Genomic DNA, 20,423 nt, shown 5'->3' on the forward strand with positions numbered 1-20,423 from the left:
AAGCTGACCGAGTGGAATCACAGACAAAGAGGCTTTTTTGTTGAAAATTTTTGTGAATAAATGCTTAAATCCCTGAATTCTTTATAGCTATGGATATAAAACAGTCTTGATTCTTACCTAAAAGCAAAAAAAAAAAAAAACGTGCTGTTAGCATTTATTTTACGTAAATATGTCGAAGTACAATGCAAATCTGTCAGTCAATGTGGCAGCCGCCATATTCAAACAGAGCTTTTCCGGTGAAAATTCTTGTGAATAAATGCTTAAATCCTTGAATTCCTCATAGACATCGACGTAAAACAGTCTCGATTCTTGGTTAAAAGCAAAACAAAAACAAAACAAAAAAAAAACGTACAGTTAGCATTTATTTTACGTAAATATGTCAAAGTACAATGCTGGTCTGTCAATCAATGTGGGGGCCGCCATATGTAAACAGAGCCTTTCCGGTGAAAATTCTTTTGAAGAAATGCTTAAATCCCTGAATTCTTTATAGGTATGGATGTAAAACAGTTTTGATTCTTGGCCAAAAGCAAAAAAAAAAAAAAAAATGTGCAGGTAGCATTTAATTCACGCATATATTACGAACTATGAGGCTAGTCAGTAAGGAAATTAGCGGCCCCCATATGTAAACAAATAGCTTTTTCTGTTGAAAATTATTGTGAATAAATGCTTAAATCCTTGAATTCTTTATAAATTATTGTGAATAAATGCTTAAATCCTTGAATTCTTTATAGATATGGATGTAAAACAGTCTCGACTCTTGATTAAAAGCAAAAAAAAAAAAAAAAGTGTAGGTATCATTTATTTTACGTAAATATTGCAAAGTATAATGCCAATGCTGTAGCGGCTAATTTTTCCCATTGATTTTTTTCACGTTTCAAAATGCATGCATGGTATGAAAAATGGAATAATTACCGTGAATCCTCGAACAAATCACTCCTGAGACAATCTGTCCTGTTTGTATGCGGTACAGCTTTCGTACTTTTTCAACATAAATCTGGCGTTGTATCACTGCATGTGTCACTGCGACCTACTGCCAATAACTAAAGCGGATTGTGGAATGGACCCCTACTTGAAGGTGTGGGGCACTGAAGGTGGAATCTTACCCGTCAATATCATTATGAAGTCTGTGCCTGAACACAGTAGCAAAACCGCAATGAATGAATACACATAATTGTACATGTTCACCATAATTTTCGCACTATAATGGCACCTGACTATAAGCCGGCACCCACCAAATTTGCCATGAAAACGTCATTTGCTCACAGATAAGACGTACTGGACTATAAGCCACAGCTGTTCTCACTGTATTATGGGATATTTACACCAACAGATATGAACCGGGAACACTTTTTGACAGTATTTGGCTAGGTAACATAAGACTATCGTGAGACCAAATGAACCACCATGAAGCTTTGAACCAATTGGCTGCAAAGCTTCATTGCTTCGAGAGGTTTCATTTGGCCATCACTGTTCTCTTGGAGGGCGGGTGGGGGGCAACCACTGCTGTCAATACTGTTGTCGTCCAACATGCCTCCTAGCATGCATTGCGGTGCTACAGATGTAAATAACAATCATAATTCATGTTCTGTGCTATTTTTTTCTTCAGTTACTGTTCTAGTTGTTTCATTATTTGCTAGTCATGGAATTCGGTAACACTTTATTTGACAGTGGCGCCATAAGGCTGTCATAAGACGATCATAATTATGTCATGACACTGCCATGAGCATTAATGAATGCTTATGACAGACATAATTCTGTGTCATCTGGCAAATTGTCTCCCTTTTGAATGGATGTAAAAGATCCGAGCTGGACATAAATGGTAATTTGGCAAATGACACTAAATGACACCTGTCATAAGAATTCATTGATGCCCATGATAATGTCTGTCAATTATGACGCTCTTATGGCAGTGTTATGACGCCGCTGTCAAATGAAGTGTTACCTATTAACCCAAATAAATCAACAAATAAGCCGCACTGGACTAAAAGCCGCAGGATTCAAAATGAAGGAAAAAAGTAGCGGCTTATAGTCCGGAAATTACGGTATATGAAAATAAATAAGCCAAGTGCAATGAACAAATATGTGTCATTATGCGTGAATAAATGGGAAATATATCATGTTACATCGTTCTAGACTTGTTCCAAATGAAAACAGGCGTGAGATAACATTTGTGTTGACTGTACATTGTATAAATACAAGTACCAAATATATTACTTGATTTGACCAGCAGAAAGCGATTACAACCACTCTCTCAGTTTTGGAAAAACAACGTACTTTGTCAATTTGTAATGAGGTTTTACACAACATCAAAAAAAATATGTATAGTAGACTATAAATTGTCAGTAGGTGTGAAAAGTCAACCCCGGGCGGTTCAATCAGGATTCCCAGAATAAACCTAAATATAGTTGATATAAGCTCAAGCACACCTTAGTTGAGGATACGTGGAAAGAGCTTGAAACTAAGATTTACCCGTAGTTCATTGGAAATATTCTCATGTCAGCCGCATTTAAATGGCTGAAGGTACAAGAACATGATTTCAAGCAGACTTGAGAAACTTCTCGTTAGGTAAAATAATTCAAAGAAATTTCCAATTTGAAGAAAATGCCAGTCTCACATTCTTGACTCTAAAAATATCAAATCAAGCAGCATAGCAACAGGATTCAAGAGACGTACTTGCATGGGCACTTGTTGCTGAGCAGATTTGATCAGGCCCAATCATCATTGTTAGATTAACAGAAAAGGTTGACGAACAGGAAGCCGGGTAGACTTGTTTACATTATTAAAAAAAGATGAGCTTTATCTTACATATTATAAGATAAGGTAAAAAAAGATGAGATTTATCTTACATATAATGAGATAAGGTAAAAGATAAGATATATGTTATAAGATATTTAATGTATTAGAAAAAAAAAAAAAACTTTTAAGCTCGAGTCCTCTTTCTGCGCAGGATCTTAGCTGTCACTAGCATTGCTCTCTTCTGAACGGAGACGTCGGACGTTGTTCCTGGTATCTGTTGGAGCCAAGCACCCAGCTTGGGGGTTACTGCCCCTAGTGTCCTAATCACTACTGGCACCACTGTTGCCTTCACTCCCCACATTTTCTCCATCTCTTCCTTCAACCCTTTCTCCAGCTTTTCGTGTTCTTTTTTCCTGATGTTTTGCTATCGCTCGGGATTGCTACATCTATTACTACTGCTGTCTTCTGATGTTTATCCACCACCACTATGTCAGGCTGGTTGGCCATCACCAGTTTGTCTGTCTGGATCTGGAAGTCCCACAGGATCTTGGCTCGGTTGTTTTCGACCACCTTCGGATGTGTCGCCCACCTTGACTCTGGGGTCTCCAGTCCGTACTCGGCACAGATGTTCCTATACTCTATGCCTGCTACCTGGTTATGTCGTTCCATGTATGCCTTGCCTGCAGGCATCTTACACCCTGTTGTGATGTGCTGGACTGTCTCAGGGGCCTCTTTGCATAGCTTGCACCTGAGGTCCTGTCTGGTGTGATAGACCCCGGCCTCTATTGATCTTGTGTTTAGGGCCTGTTCTTGTGCTGCCATGATCAGTGCCTCCGTGCTGTCTTTCAGTCCGGCCTTTTCCAGCCGCTGGTATGTTTTCCCCATGTCAACTACCCCCTCAATTTGTCGGTGGTACTTACCATGCATAGGCTTGTCCTTCCATGATATCTCCTCAGGGTCCTCCTTCTTACTGGGCTTCTGTTGCCTGAGACATTCACCGAGCAGGTCATCACTGGGGGCCATTTTAATGATTTACTCTTGGTGGGATGTAGTTTCCTCCTGGATAGTGACTCTGATGGTCACTGGTCCTCGGCCTCCCTCTTTCCGCTTTGTGTAGAGCCTCAGGTTGCTGGACTTAGGGTGAAACGCTGCGTGCATTGTAAGGAGCTTCCATTTCTTGATGACGGTAGCCTGCATCTCTTCCAGTGGCCAGGATATGATGCCAGCAGGGTATCTGATTACTGGTAGGGCATAGCTGTTAATGGCCTGGATCTTACTTGCCATTCAGCTGACTCTTGAGGACCTACCTCACCCTCTGTAAGTGTTTGATTGTGGCAGACCTCCTAGTTGCTTCCTCATGGTTCCCATTTGCCTGTGGGATCCCCAGGTATTTGTAGCTGTCCTGCATATCTGTTATGTTGCCTTCAGGTAGTTCAGCCCCTTCAGTTGAGATCACATTCCCTCTTCTGGATACCATTCGCCCACACTTATCTAGTCCGAATGACATCCCGATGTCATTGCTGTATATTCTCGTGAGGTGAATCAGGGAGTCGATGTCCCGCTCATTCTTGGCATACAGCTTGATATCATCCATGTAGAGGAGGTGGCTGATGGTTGTTCCACTTCGGAACCGGTACCCGAAACCGCTCTTGGTGATGATCTGGCTGAGGGGGTTTAGGCCTATGCAGAACAACAGGAGTAACAGAGCATCTCCTTGGTAGATGCTACATTTGATGCTCACATGTACAACTGGCTTTGAGTTGACTTCTAGAGTTGTCTTCCGCAGCTCCATTGAGTTCTAGAGGAAGGTCCTTGTGTGTGGCAGTGAGTCATAGGCTTTCTTGTTGTCAATCCAGGCAGTGCACAGGTTGGTGCTCCTGGCCTTGCAGTCTCAGGCGACTGCGCTGTCCACCAGTAGTTGGTGCTTGGCTCCCCTGGTGTTATTGCCAATCCCTTTCTGTGCCCTGTGCATGCATTGCTCCGTGTGCCTGCTCATTTTAGCCGCTATGATGCCTGATAGGAGCTTCCATGTGGTGCTGAGGCAGGTGATAGGCCGGTAGTTGGATGGTACTGTTCCCTTCTGGGGGTCCTTCATGATGAGGACTGTCCTACCTTGTGTTAGCCACTCTGGGTGGGTCCCCGACTTCAGCAGCGAGTTCATTTGTGCTGCTAGGCGTTCATGGAGTGCAGTTAGCTTTCTAAGCCAGTAGGCATGAATCTTGTCGGGCCCTGGAGCTGTCCAGTTCTTCATTTTGGACAGTCTTGTGTGAATGTCTGCTGTTGTGATGACTACTGGGTCTTGTTCTGGGATGTTGTGATGTTCTGACTGCAGGTCTGCCAGCCATTGGGCGTTAGTGTTGTGAGACGCCTCTTTTTCCCAGATACTCTTCCAGTGTTGTTCAGTCTCAGCCCTGGGTGGGTTTGCTGTGGTCTTGCTACCCTGCCACTGAGAGTAGACCTTAGCTGGATTATTGGCGAACATAGTGTTTATTCTGCTGGCCTCTACTTCTCCTGTGTACCTCTTTAGATGGCTAGCTAGGGCTGTGAGCCCTTGCTTAGCAGTCTCCAGTGCCTCAGCTGTGGACAGCTTGCTGTATTTCTTAGGCAGTTGTTTCTTAGGTTTCACGCCTTTGTTCAGCTCTGTTAGGAGACTAACTTCTCTCCGCGTTGCCATGATTTTTGCCTCCAGCCTTTGTTTCCATGGAGGCTCCTTCCGGCTACTGGCGCTGTTTATCTTGTAGCCAAGTGACTCTAGGATGACTGATGCTGCTGCATATATCAGCTGAGTGGTCTCAGTGATTTTTACAGTGGGGATGTTCAGCAGTGCTGTATTTACATCTTCTAGTAGAGATTCTGATGGTACTTTGTTTGTCAGCCTTGGCAGGCAAGAGGTAGTTGAGTTCCCCCAGGACTTTTTTATCTTCTCTCTCAGGTCCGCTGCTCTCTCATTCACTTCCGCTCTTCGGGCTTGGTACCCAATTTCAATGTTGGGGGGTGATGGTGAAACCCCCCACTTGTCCTGACGCCCCCTTGCCGTAGCATATTTGTACCTTGGATGAGACAAATTGTGCCTAATCAATCTCTAACTGTGATAGCAAGTGCCTCTTGTGGCTATATACAGTATATCTATATACTGTTTCCATCCCTCTATATCTATATCTCTCTATATATCTATTTACTGTATATATAGATATATGATAAGTAGGGGTGTCAAACGATTAAAATTTTTAATCGAGTTAATTACAGTTTAGAAATTAATTAATCGTAATTAATCGCAATTAATCGCAATTCAAACCATCTATAAAATATGCCATATTTTTCTGTAAATTATTGTTGGAATGGAAAGATATGACACAAGATGGATGTATACATTCAACATACGGTACATAAGTACTGTATTTCTTTATTATAACAATAAATCAACAAGATGGCAATACCATTATTCTTTAACATTCTGTTCAAGCGATCCATGGATAGAAAGACTTGTAGTTGTTAAAAGATAAATTTAAGTACAAGTTATAGAAATTTTATATTAAAACCCCTCTTCATGTTTTCGTTTTAATAAAATTTGTAAAATTTTCAATCAAAAAATAAACTAGTAGCCCGCCATTGTTGATGTCAATAATTACTTACACAATGCTCATGGGTGCTGAAGCCTATAAAATCAGTCGCACCAAAGCGCCAGCTGAGGGCGGCAAAACTCCAAAAAACACAACAAGTACAGCTTTCACTGTGCTGTCATTTTAATCTGTTTGAGCAGGGCATTTGTGCGTTAATTGCGTCAAATATTTTAACGTGATTAATTTAAAAAATTAATTACTGCCCGTTAACGCGATAATTTTGACAGCCCTAATGATAAAATATAAGATCAGATAATTCTTTATCGATCTCCCATAAGGGAAATCTAGGCCACCTGTTGCTTGGAAAACGTTAAAAAAAAAAAAAAAACTGTTGAATTAAAAAGAAAATGTTGGTTTCATATAGAGGTGATAATTCAGTGACAAAATATCTTTTTTTTTTTTGCTAGGCAGATTTCACAAGGAGTACCGTAGTTATTTGTGCCTTAAAGTCACATTTAAAAAAATGAAAATGCAAGCTATGTGACTTAGGCAGTTTAAATGACAAACTGGGTGTCGATGTCAGAAAAGCAGCGAGCTAATGACGGTTAAAGAATTTAAATAATTAACTTCATGCGGCCCCGCTATCAATTTTCATTCATTATCATTCGGCCATTATTCATAGCATTGGATTGCATTCTGTTGTAAATTGTACTAGAAAAAAGTAAATCTATTCACCCTGGGAACACAGCCTTTGAATGTAAATACATTAATCAAGTGATGTATTTACCCTCATTAGCATTGGTAACCTTGATTTATGCTTACGGGTCACAAGCGCTGAAACCGCTGAGACGGATGGTCGCCCGGGAAACAGACGGAGAAGTGCGGGAAAGTGTTGGAAAAGGGTATTAATAGCTGGTAGCGGCGCTGCAGCTTTAGGCTAGCTGCCTCATTTGACTGCTAGCTGCTAACGAGTGACACGTCGCATTAGCGTGTCAGACTGACGAGATGTGGCACATGTCACTTCAAATAGGATAAAAAGGCCCAGTGGACATTGACGTTGGAGAATATTTTTACATGATCAAAAACATGTATTCTTTTGAGTTTTGCAGCAGTTTAAGCAGCGTTGTGTTTTCTTCTAAAATTTGGTGGGTGCGACTTATACAGCAAAAATGACAGTAGTTCTTAGTGGTATGAAGTATATTCACATTTATTGTTCCTCCTTTTCACACAAGCAGGCACATGAAGTCTATTATAGCAACAATATGACTATTACATCAACCATGCACCCATGATGGACACCAGATACCCTAGCAACCATTTCATTAGCAAACTCACAGGAAGTTCTGCAGTTGGCGGCCACTTTGCCGCCAGACACCATCTTCTGTTTTTCTGACAAACTCAGGTCAGGATGGAAATGATGTACGTTATGTTATTATTTTCAGCTTTGTTCAACCTCATTCCCGTGGGCCTCCGAGTCGTCGCCATCCAGTCTGTGAAGACGGGCTTATACATCGCCATGAACGGGGAGGGTCATCTCTACACATCAGTAAGTACATTGGAGTATGTTGTAGGTCCTCTTATGTCAGCATTTGGTTGAATATGCAATTTAGCAGTGGTGGCAAAACCTGAAATTTCACATCAAAAGTTCTTTTTCTTGACGGTGCTATGAAATGGTGATCATGTCCAAAAAGGAAAATGACTGCACTAATGTAATTTTACATGTAGATAATGAATTTGCGCTCAAATCTGTCTGTTTTAAAAAAAAAAAAATTCTGAGCATTCTTTTCTTTCTCTCACCACTGTCTTTGATAGCCAAAGTTCAGCTGCGGTTATTTTGTTATTTAGAAGCATTGATAGTTCTCGAAAAAATGTTTTTAATGTCGACGCACCTGCTTGTCGCTTCATTCTTTTATATTTCACGCTCACCACGTGACGTTCTGCGGATATTAGCCCCTGCTGCTGACATCCACGTCACACCGGCAAAACGTGCAGAAACTGTGGAATGAGTCTCGACAGCTTTTGTCGAAGGAATTGTGCTCTATCGTCCGTTCAATGTGAAAAGATGTCCGCCGTTTGAGCAAGTTTGCTAGCACTGTTGAAAAATCTCGGCGAGGAAATGATGTCGTCAGATAGCTGCATGTGAAGCTTTGTTAACGTTTTATTCAACCAATGATATAGGACGTTTTCAACTGAAGCCAATCACAGACCGGTTGGGACAACCGTGGGGCTGAGTTTCGTCACATAAACTGAACCCATTTTCTTTAAAAGCCGGACAAATAGCGTCCGGCAAATGAGTTGTATCGGACGCCGGACATGGACAGGTGGTCATCCTACAGAAAACATGTCTGCGGTTTGGAAGTATCAATGAAATAGAAAGAAAGGTGCCCAACCCTTGATGTATATTGTCACTAAAGTACTGCATAACAAAGTGTCTTCTTGTGACGTACTGTTGATCTTGATGTGTCTACTAACCTCCAGACGCATTTGAAGTGGGAGTCATTAAGGTCGGGGCATCGTGTTCCTTATGTGCGCCTCTGCTCGCCTCGCTGATCTGTCCGCCGCTTCTTTCTGCTTGCTAATGGAGGTTGTGATCAAGCAAGCCGCCCACTTCAGCAGACCCTTTTTAGTGGGGAAATGGCAGCCTTGCCAGGCGCTCTTCATCCTCCTCCGTAAGAAAGGCACAACCTCTTCTGCCATTATCGCTTTGCGCTTCAGATTGGCCTTGCTACTTCTAACCATTAGTTGTGTTTAAAGGTAGTGCACTTACATTTTCAAAAAAAACTGTTCTGAAGGTTATTTTAATGTAGCTGTAAGTGTGGCGAACAACATGTTAGGGAAAAAACATACATCTAAGTGCAGCCATGAGCTGTTGAGTGACGCTGGTCTAACTTTGGTTTTGATCTGTGTTGTTTTTAGCAGCCCTTTTAATTTTCGTCTTTGTCTTTTGGATGATAATACTTATTAGTCTTAATCATATTTTAGTCATCTTAAAATGTGTTTGTCTTCGTCAGTTTTTTTGTTGACAAAAACTCAAGACCAATTTCGTCTAGTTTTAGTCAACGTTTACTAAAAATAATGGCTGTCAAACGATTAAAATTTTTAATCGAGTTGATTACAGCTTAAAAATTAATTAATCGTAATTAATCGCAATTCAAACCATCTATAAAATATGCCATATTTTTCTGTAAGTTATTGTTGGAATGGAAAGATAAGACACAGGATGGATATATATATATTCAACATACGGTACATAAGTACTGTATTTGTTTATTATAACATTAAATCAACAAGATGGCATTAATATTATTAACATTCTTTTAAAGCGATCCATGGATAGAAAGACTTGTAGTTCTTAAAAGATAAATGTTAGTACAAGTTATAGAAATTTTATATTGAAACCCCTCTCAATGTTTTCGTTTTAATAAAATGTGTAAAATTCTCAATCAAAAAATAAACGATTAGCCCGCCATTGTTGATTGCAATAATTGCTAGGGCTGTCAAACGATTAAAATTTTTAATCGAGTTAATTACAGCTTAAAAATTAATTAATCGTAATTAATCGCAATTAATCGCAATTCAAACCATCTATAAAATATGCCATATTTTTCTGTAAATTATTGTTGGAATGGAAAGATAAGACAAGATGGATGTATACATTCAACATACGGTACATAAGGACTGCATTTGTTTATTATAACAATAAATCAACAAGATGGCATTAACATTATTAACATTCTGTTAAAGTGATCCATGGATAGAAAGACTTGTAGTTCTTAAAAGATGAATATTAGTACAAGTTATAGAAATGTTACATTAAAACGCCTCTTAATGTTTTCGTTTTAATAAAATTTGTAAAATTTTCAATCAAAAAATAAACTAGTAGCCCTATTCTGTCCTCAATGTGTGTGAGTACACAAATTGACAGATAGCGAACATAAGTTCCAAAAAGAAATCAGACGGTGTGGCAAAGTTGCATGGGCTTTACTGAAGTCATCTCTTTTTGACAGGAGCACGTTTCTTGTATTTTTGTAAAACTGAAAATAACAAGGCAATGTGTCAATAACTTGAATAAATCAAAAAATAACATTAAATGTACACACACGTGTCCATTTGAGCAGTAGCACTAGCCAATTAGCTCACAAGCATCTAACAATGTAACTGCATTTCACCATATATGTGAACAAATTCAAATACACATCATCAATAACTATCTAATGCTGATGAATATAAACAAAGGAGGAATATAACTCACAAGTGATGCATGTATTAGACACAAACAGTGTGATGGGGCTATGAGAACTGCCACTGAATACTGGATGCGGACGTTAGCTGGTCTGAATAGCACTGTCTATTAGTGTGAGTTCGCGTCGACATAATAATCACGTCAGAAAAGCGCGCCGAAACCCAAATAATCAGCTGCACTGAATCGCCAGCAGAGGGCGACATTACGCCACATAACATATGCAAGTCACACCCAAGCGCCAGCAGAGGGCGGAAAAACTCCATAAAACACAATTAACAAGTTGGCCTTTCACTGTAGTGACATTTAAATCTGTCTGAGCGGGCCTAGTGCGTTAATTGCGTCAAATATTTTAACGTGATTCATTTAAAAAATTAATTAACGGCCGTTAACGCGATAATTTTGACAGCCCTAATAATTACACAATGCTCATTGGTGCTGCAGCCCATAAAACCAGTCGCACCCAAGCGCCAGCAGAGGGCGATAAAACTCCAAAGAACACAAGTAACAAGTGGACTATGCACTGTTTTGTCATTTTAATCTGTATGAGCAGGGCATGTGCGTTAATTGCGTCAAATATTTTAACGTGGTTAATTTAAAAAATTATTTACCGCCTGTTAACGCGATAATTTTGACAGGCCTACTTTGAATATAAGACTAAACGGGGATTATTAATGTCTGTTATTTGTGTCCTCTTTTTGGAAATCAAAATATGATCACTCTGGAATGACATACAACTAGCATGTGTAATTTGTTTTGATGCTTCTACACATGCGGGTCTTTTTGCTGAGCGCATCTCGGATTGCGAATTAGTACGCATGCGTGATACTTAAAGGCAGTCTGAACGGGCACGCCAAAAAAACAGATATAGCAAAAAATCGGATTTGTGCATTAAAGGGATCCTCTATTTTTAAGACAAGTAATTCATAAAAGGTAAATGTTAGTATAAGTTATAATAGTTTGATTTTAAAACCCCTCTTAGTGTTTTTGTTTTAATAAAGTTTGTAAAATGATTTTAAGTGATAGGTCGCCATTCTTGTTGCGTCGCAGTGCGTGACGTCACTGGTCCCGTTGCTGAAATTCCAGCGCGTCACTCGTTAGCTTTCCCAACATGTCGTCAGTTCTACCCTTCCTATTTGAACCAGATCTGAAAAGTGAAGAGCAGGACAGCACTGTCGGTCGTTCAGAAGACGAGCTTCAGCGAAAGATGCGTGCAGCAAATACCTGATAAGACAAAAGTTGGGCAAAACTGGTGATGCGAGAGAGTCCTGTTGGGAACTCCGGTTGGGAGCGAGAGTGCATGCTGTTGGGATTCGGGAACTTCGGTTTTATTAGCAGATATTCAAGGTAAGCATATTGCGTTTTCAAACTTATCCCAATATAATTATGTAGATTGTTAGCATCCAGAGCTGTCGTGTGCTTTACATACAGTACAGGCCAAAGAGCATACCGTGTGCAATCCAGGTCTTGTACATTGTAACGCGTGGTAGCTAGGATACGTGTATAAAAGTACCAGAAAGGAGAGAAGCTTCCACTTATGCACATTGATTCACAAAAAGTAATATTTCCACCTTGACCACTCTTCACTCGGGAGCTCAGCAGGACGACAACACGCGTTCCCTGACGAACTCCAACATTGTTGTAAGGTCCACGTCAGAGTCACTGTCGTCACTGTAGCGTGCCATAGTGCTTTAATTACTTAGTATGATTTGGGGAAAACTCCCACGAAGAATAGTCAACAAAAAAGATAGCAATAGTAATCCAAATCCGCGTTTTTTACCCACTCGAAGATCCAGGATTTAGACCGATCCCATGGCAATATCGCAGCCGCGATCAGGCCGTCGATTCCACAAAATAGACTGATCCGAAAAGCCGCTGTGGGACCGACGAATCAAAAAAATGGACAGATCCAAAACCATTATTGCAGACGCGATGGGATCGTCGGATTCAGAAAATAGACGGATCCCTTACTTGACTGAGGATCCAGGAAAAATGTTCGGGCGCCAGTTGAAACGCGTGGTGGGTAGGATACGTGCATACAGGGACCAAAAAGGGGGAAAAGCTTCCACTTATGCACATTTATTGACTAAAAATAATAATTCCACCTTGACCACTCACTTCACTCCCCTTGTTTCCATTTGACTGGAAATTGCATCCAAAAGCAGCACATCGTGGCATTTTACTTCGCGAGTTTAGGCAGCAATAAGCAATTGTTGAACACGCTACACATTTGGAACGATCCTAATGACGTCATCACTGCGAGCCCGCAAACCATGGCGCCAACTAACGGTCAAAATATGTAGTAAATATTATAAAATATTGCCATTGATTTAACATTTTATGTGTTTCTAACAACATATTTTAGTACAAGAGAACAATTGTGGTTTATTAGAGCCTACATGTATATAAGTTAGAGGATCACTTTAAGACCTGTAGTATGAACCTAGCCCAAGTCACACAGGCGCTTCACTTTCGTGACTTTTTGGACTGTCAAATTGTCGCCACTTCCAGGAGAGACTCACAAAACGACCGCCTCGAAAGGTTCCGCCTGTCTCAACCGCCGTTACTGACAAGTCCCTCTGGTCGTCCTCGATTGTGGTTTCCTATTCCAGGAAATATACGCATCGCCACACCATGTTTCTATTTGTTATTTTCCTTATGGTGAGTGCACAACTGCGCAACGATTGTAACAACCCAAGTAGAAATGTCAGACTTTTGTCGTTTTCTCAAGATTTCAATTGTAATTGAGCGACTGCTCATAAAAGCAGCAGCCACCCTCTGCCTCCCGTCTAATGCATTCACGAAAGAAACAGTGCTTACAAAACAGACTCGTACGAGATGGAAAAAGAACATGGAATATACAGTGTGTGTTTATATACATACATACACATAGACACACACTGTATTGCTCTTGTGGAATCGCATTTTAGAATATGTTGAGTTTTGGCTCTCTCTGTCTAAAAGGTTCCTGACCCCTGGCATAGACCTTTAAAGGCTATAGCAGTGCTTCTCAATTATTTTGTGTTACTAAAGGAATAATTAAATGTTTCACGCCTCCCCAACTTTCTGCCACCACTGTAAATAGTAGAGATGTCCGATCGATCGGGTCCGATCACGTCATAGCCACAAAGGCTAGTTGCGAGATTGTTGAAATTATTGATTAAAAAAAATAATAAAGCAAATGTGACACACAGAATGGCTAGCTAAAATTTGCTTAAATATATTGTTCTACATAAAGGACATCAGCCAAGGTCGGCCCCCCATATTTTAACCACACCAAATCTGGCCCCCTTTCCAAAAAGTTTGGACACCCCTGGTTTAGGCTTAAGGTAGGGTTATCAAATTTATCCCAATAACGGCGGTAATTAATTTTTTTAATAATGTATCACGTTATAATATTTAATGCAATGAATGCATGCACTGCAGGACCCACTCACGCATTGTCGCGCTCTATCTGTAATAGCGACGTTTTTCCTATATAGAGAGGTAAAAGGCAGCGTAAAATGAGTAGAGTGAATTTTGGCAGCCTTTTATTTAATTGATTGAAGCCTTGCAATCCCTCTCTCTATGATTAGAAATATCATGGGAAGCAATGTGGGTAATCAAGGTAGTAATTGATCTTTTTCTTAACATCTTATGTTATTTCCCAACGCAGAGCAGATATATCAATTGGTAGCACTACGCACAGTCATGGTTCCACTTCCCATCATGCATTTGGGCATGCCTACAGTATCATTTACTGAAAGCTCAACAAATACACTAGATGGCAATATTTAGTCACAATATACCAAGTCACAAGTCTTTCTATCCGTGGATCCCTCTCACAGAAAGAATGTTAATAATGTAAATGCCATCTTGAGGATTTATTGTCATAATAAACAAATACCGTACTTATGTACTGTATGTTGAATGTATATATTCGTCCGAGTTTTATTCATTTTTTTCTTAATGCATTGCCAAAATGTATATGATCGGGAAAAATTATCGGGAATGATTGGAATTGAATCGAGAGCAAGAAAAAAGCAATCGGATCGGGAAATATCGGGATCGGCAGATACTCAAACTAAAACGATCGGGATCGGATCGGGAGCAAAAAAACACGATGGGAACAACCGTAGTAAATAGTATCATTGTCTGTAAAAATATTATTAGGACACCTCTGCATAGCATTGTTTCCTTGGTAAAATTAAAGATTTTTTTTTTTTTTATCAACTTACAATCAAGTCGAACTTTAAATAACATTGTTTTTGTTTGTAACAGAAAGACGTAAAGCACATCAATTTTCCTGAATAAAAAAAAAACGAGAAAACATACACTAAACGCACATTATTTGACTACAGGTAGTACCCGGTTTACGAACGAGTAACGTTCCTGCGCTGGCGATGCAACCCGGTTTTCCGCATAAATCTGAATTAACCCTTTAAATACCCCAAAACACCCTCTAAATTAAAAAAAATAAAAAATATCCAAAACATTATAGGTCATTGTAATGTTCTCACCAAGACAATGGCGCGAAGTCCTAGCTAGACAGCAAGCTAAGCTCCGAAAAGACAATGTCTGACGTCCGCGTGGTTTGCAGACTACCGTATCTTCAGCTGCTCATGACATCAACACTTGCAGAATCAAATTAAATCAGTCTCATCTTCAATAACAGCAATTCAAATTTGTGGTTACAAGTAGCTGCTGATACAGCAATAACAAATGATTAGCATGTATCATAAAAACAATCACATTAATTCTCCCCAAGAATTTGACCACAATTGAAAACGCTCAATAAACAGTACAAAAGGGGTTATATACAGCCGTCGCGTCTGGATGTTTCACAAGCAACAAATGTTCGCACAGGCTGTCACCTCTTCACTTGGCTTTGCTCTTCCTCTCAATGCTCTCGCGTGCGGAAGGACAACCTGCTCTACGCTTGCTGCACCAATATAAAAGCATGCATCACAAAACAAAGGTCAACATTTAATTTTTTTTTTTTTTTTTTTTTTTTTTTTTTTTAAATGTCGTAAGTAGATGTCGTAAAGTCGAACTCACGTAAGTCGGGTACATCGTAACCCTGAGACTACCTGTATTTTCAATTAAATTTACCCCACCTGGACGACACAAAGGGTATATAGAAAAGCTGTCCGTGATTTTAAGAGGACGGCGGTCATTAGCATTAGCCTAATGCGAACGTGAATGCTATGCTAACGCTACGAGTTACATTTAGTGTGTGACGATCACTCAGCAGAGACCTTTCAACGCCAAAGCAACATTGTATATTCTCTCTGGTCAAGATAAGAAAACAAATCTTACGTATGTTTGTGTGCAAGCCTGGAGACTGGAAGGACACTGGTGAGTCAGGGTTGCAGAACCTCACATGAGTGCCACAACCAGACACTGCTAGGTTGCAGGCTAACTACACATAAAATGTCACATATTGTTATCATGTGACGGAAACTACGATGCATTTTCATCTCGTTCTCGTCTGACGAAAACCTGCATGTGTCCCGTTATGTTTTAGTCTCCCAAAACATGTTTTTAGCTCATTATCGTCTCGACATCGTCATGCAAAAATTGTTCGTTAACGAAATATTTCCGTTATGGTCATTATCGGCGAAAACAACACTGGTTTTGGTAAAGTTTCAAAAAACATACCGCTGACATTTATTCCTGATTTGAATTCTAATCCAAATTTGAATGTTAAAATATAAATCATAATATAATCCTCCAAAAACTAGCGCACCAAGGTCAGACCTCAGTTCTTTCTTTTAGAAAAGGTCAAATTTGCAGAATTTGCTCACTGATTATTTCATGATGACGCACTTTCACCAGAAATGAATTAACAGAGAGCCATGACTTTTTCCAGGAAGATAACAAACATGTCAATGCCCCCGTGGTTGTGCATCATATTCTTTTGTGCGAGAGTCCCACAGTGTTTCTAAGTGGTATCAAAGCACCGGACAAAAAAAAAGGAGCTTGCAACAAAAGGAAAGCTCAATCACCCAACGCCTTTCTGATCTGTATGAGCCAATGAACGTGTGGCTAATTTATCTTTTCTGCTATGGCTGACATTCCCTCTGAGATTTAATAAGAAGCATGGTTTTCTCCAAGGAGTTTCCATTAGGATGACTTTAGTCTCTACTAGGCATACCTGGTCTAGAATAATTTGATTACAGTCCTAAAGGGGAAACAATGTTTTGAGAACTTTTATGTAGCTTAACTATTCAGAGCTCAAGTTGCTCTTTAAACAAAAAATGGCATAACTATGAATCAGCTTCACAGTTCACACAGGCAAATCGTAAACTTCCCAAAGATACAAAAACAATGGGAGCGAGTATTGAACCTTGGATCCTTCAAACACTGGACTAACCGCTCAACCATCTGTGCCACCAAGCTTTTAACAAGTATTAAAGCTGAATACAACAAACTTTAATTTCAACATTTATTCCTGAGACATTGTTTTGCATGTTTTCGTTATTGGCGACGCGTGAGCACAACTGCAGACATCGGCGAATTCATATTGACTAAAATGTGTTTCATTAAGCCCTGTAATTAAAGATCGAGCAAGGCGGCGAGTCAATGATTTTCTATTACAACCGTGTAACCAGCTGACTCTTAGGCAGGAAAGAAAATAAACAATGACAATTAAAAAACATCAAAAATTGAACTTTTTCCAATCAGGGAAAAAAAATGAAACATTGATCATAACCGTAATTTATCTTTATTCATTAAACAGGGATATATAAGAGTTAACAGCTGAGCCCATTTGAACTCTGGAGGTAATGAAAACAACAGCATTTACAGAGAGATGTATACATCTTCTGCATAGTATGGAGGCCAAGACTGGATACCTCCAATAGGATATGATTTGCCAAACAAGGCTCACGATAACGTTGATCTCACGATATGGCGTGTTGGAATTTGATGCTTTAGGCAGATTGCTGGAATCACGCCAGCCAAATCTCCATAACCGCGCTAGCATAATTCCAACGACCCGGGCCAGCGCAACACCAACAACCGGGCCAAAAGGCAAAACTCCACGCGTTGACCTTAGTTTTAACTCCATTTTAAAAGCTGGAAAAAGGCTTCGAAAAACAAGTTGACGGTTTATTCTAAGTCGACAGCAATGAGACAACAAGGCAAAAACAGCAAACAAACACAGACAAAGAGAAAGGCTGGATCCAGGTTCAACAATCAACAGGTAAACAAAAGATTCCTGAGATAAGACAGTCATTAGCTAAACATTCAGTCTTTTGAAGGCTTTTGTGGGGCAGGTGTGTTTGGGCGTTGTTTAGCCCTTTAATGCCTGCGATATGAAGCAAATGTCAGAGAATCACAAAATTAGAAAAATAAGGTCTTAATGAAACTTTTTTTTCACATTTGTAAAAAAGAAAAAAAAAATATGTGTAATAAGTAGAGATGTCGGGTCCGATCACGTCATTTTCAAAGTATCGGAATCGGCAAAAAATATCGGCCATGCCTTTTTTTAATATATATATATATTTTTTAATTCAATCGTTTTCTAATTATATTTAACGTTACAGGCATAATATGTTACACTCATCCAGAGTCTTTAGTTTAGGCTTAAGGTAGGGTTATCAAATTTATCCCGATAACGGCGGTAATTAATTTTTTAAAAAATGTATCACGTTAAAATATTTAACGCATTTAATGCATGCGCTGCACGACCACTCACACATTGTCGCGCTCAATCTGTAATGGCGCCGTTTTACCTATTTAGAGAGATAAAAGACAGAGTAGAGCAGGGGTTGCGTTAACCGAATATTTTCCGTCGTTGACCGGTTTTTTACAACGGTGACGGAAAAAACTGAAGTCCATCTGTCATTTTGACAGGTTGCAATTAACACCCCAGACCACAGGGTGACGAGTGAGCATATTAATTAGCTATTGTCTCTCTTGATGCATGACGTCGTTGGCCTTACTTGGAAAAATGTCAAGGCAACTGAGTGTCCGAAGTTTCTTCAAAAAGCCCCAAAACGACGATGGTGTTGATAAAAGAGGTGAAAAAAGAGGGACTGATGCAGTGAAGGATGACAACGAATCAAGTGAATCGCCGGTTCACTCCCCACTGCGGCGAGCAGTTGAAAACGCCGCCAATTACCAAGAAGGGCAGAATTGGTAACACGGTGAAAGCGGCATAAAGCCAAAAAAGTGGACCAGACTAGCCAGAGCCTGAAATTATTTCAAGGAAAGGAGGGTGCCACCACTGTGTGTACTCTTTTTGCTAAGCTGAGCTCGCATGCCACGGTAGCACGTCGGCTATGAACGAACACTTGATGCGCCGTCACCCAAGTGTATTTCGGAAGACAACAGGAAACAACAAGCTAGCGGATTGTAAGTCCATACAACTTTCTAACGATTTTTTTAAAAAATTGGAAGTTGCCTTTATGTGCGTCGTATCAACGTGCATTTTTATTTAATAATAATAATAAATAAATTATATATATATATATATATATATATATATCCTGTATATACATAATATAATAAAAATATATATGGAAACACAGTACTGGCCTGTTTACTGTAATCCATGACTGCACTAATGTTAGTTACTTTATATTATATTGTATTATTGTGCATATACATATAGTGACTGCATCAAGATATAGTCATTTTAAAAATTTAAGTGACTGGTAAAAATAGATTATGACCGGATTTTTATGACCGTCAGTCAAAATGTCAGACAACGAAAAAGTCTAGCGCAACCTCTGGAGTAGAGTGAATTTTGGCAGCCTTTGGAGCCTTTTTTTAAATTGGCTTAAGCCTTACAATCCTTCCTCCTACGATTAGAAATATCACGGGAAGCAATGTGGGGAAGCAAGGTTGCAATTGATCTTTTTCGTAACACCTTATTTTATTTCCCAACGCAGAGAAGATATATCAAGTGGTTACACTACGCACAGTCATGGTTCCACTTCCCATCATGCATTTGGGCATGGCTTCAGTATCATTTACTGAAAGCTCAACAAATACACTAGATGGCAATATTTAGTCACATTTATCCTTTAAGAATTACAAGACTTTCTATCCGTGGATCCCTCTCACAGAAAGAATGTTAATAATGTAAATGCCATCTTGAGGATTTATTGTCATAATAAACAAATACAGTACTTATGTACTGTATGTTGAATGTATATATTCATACATTTTATTCATTTTTTTCTTAATGCATTGCCAAACTGTATATGATCGGGAAAAATTATCGGGAATGATTGGAATTTAATCGGAAGCAAAAAAAAAAAAAAAGCAATCGGATCGGGAAATATCGGGATCGGCAGATACTCAAACTAAAACGATCGGGATCGGATCGGGAGCAAAAAAACGTGATCGGAAAAACCCTAGTAATAAGCGCTCTAATATCTATAACCCTTGCTAAATCTTTTCTTTTTTTTTTTCTCATGGAACCTGGAGATGTATGAGTTGACTTGCATTCATTTTTTTTTTTTTTTTGAGGAAAGATATTTCAAAATTCTGAATTAGTGTCAAAATCATGAAATATTAAGTGTATCAAATGTGATACATTTGGCAAGAAGGGGTTAAGTGTGAAACTATCTCGAGAACACTCCCCGGTTCATCCATCGACTGGCCGGTTAAGGAATGTTAAAGGCAAGGCACAGACCAACGCCCGTCACCGCCATGTCGCTTCTGTTTGCGATATGGGCCAATGAGTTTAGTATGTCATCCAGGATCGGGACTTGTTTTCACTCCATGATATTTACATTCCTTTCGTCTACATAATCTGTTTTAATTGTTAAGCTTATTCCAAACCGATTTTCAGAGTTCTTCTTTTCCAAAATGATTGTCTGGTGTGGATTGGGCAGGAAAGTTCGTGTGTTGCTGTTGTCAGGGCAACGAGAGTTGAGGATTTTGCCAGCCTC

General features: G+C 39.6%; 1 protein-coding gene across 5 annotated transcripts in view; it reads left to right on the forward strand.

Annotated features, from left to right (window-relative positions):
• fgf14 (fibroblast growth factor 14) overlaps positions 1-20,423 on the forward strand; it is a 256,567-nt gene that overhangs the window by 196,030 nt on the left and 40,114 nt on the right. For all 5 annotated transcript variants that reach the window (XM_057852370.1, XM_057852369.1, XM_057852366.1 and 2 more), the window contains one exon: positions 7,739-7,842. In XM_057852370.1, coding sequence (XP_057708353.1) covers positions 7,739-7,842 — 104 coding nt within the window. The remainder of the gene's footprint in view (positions 1-7,738; positions 7,843-20,423) is intronic.

Source organism: Corythoichthys intestinalis, chromosome 12, assembly GCF_030265065.1.
Source record: "Corythoichthys intestinalis isolate RoL2023-P3 chromosome 12, ASM3026506v1, whole genome shotgun sequence".
In the NCBI taxonomy this organism is placed as follows: domain Eukaryota; kingdom Metazoa; phylum Chordata; class Actinopteri; order Syngnathiformes; family Syngnathidae; genus Corythoichthys; species Corythoichthys intestinalis.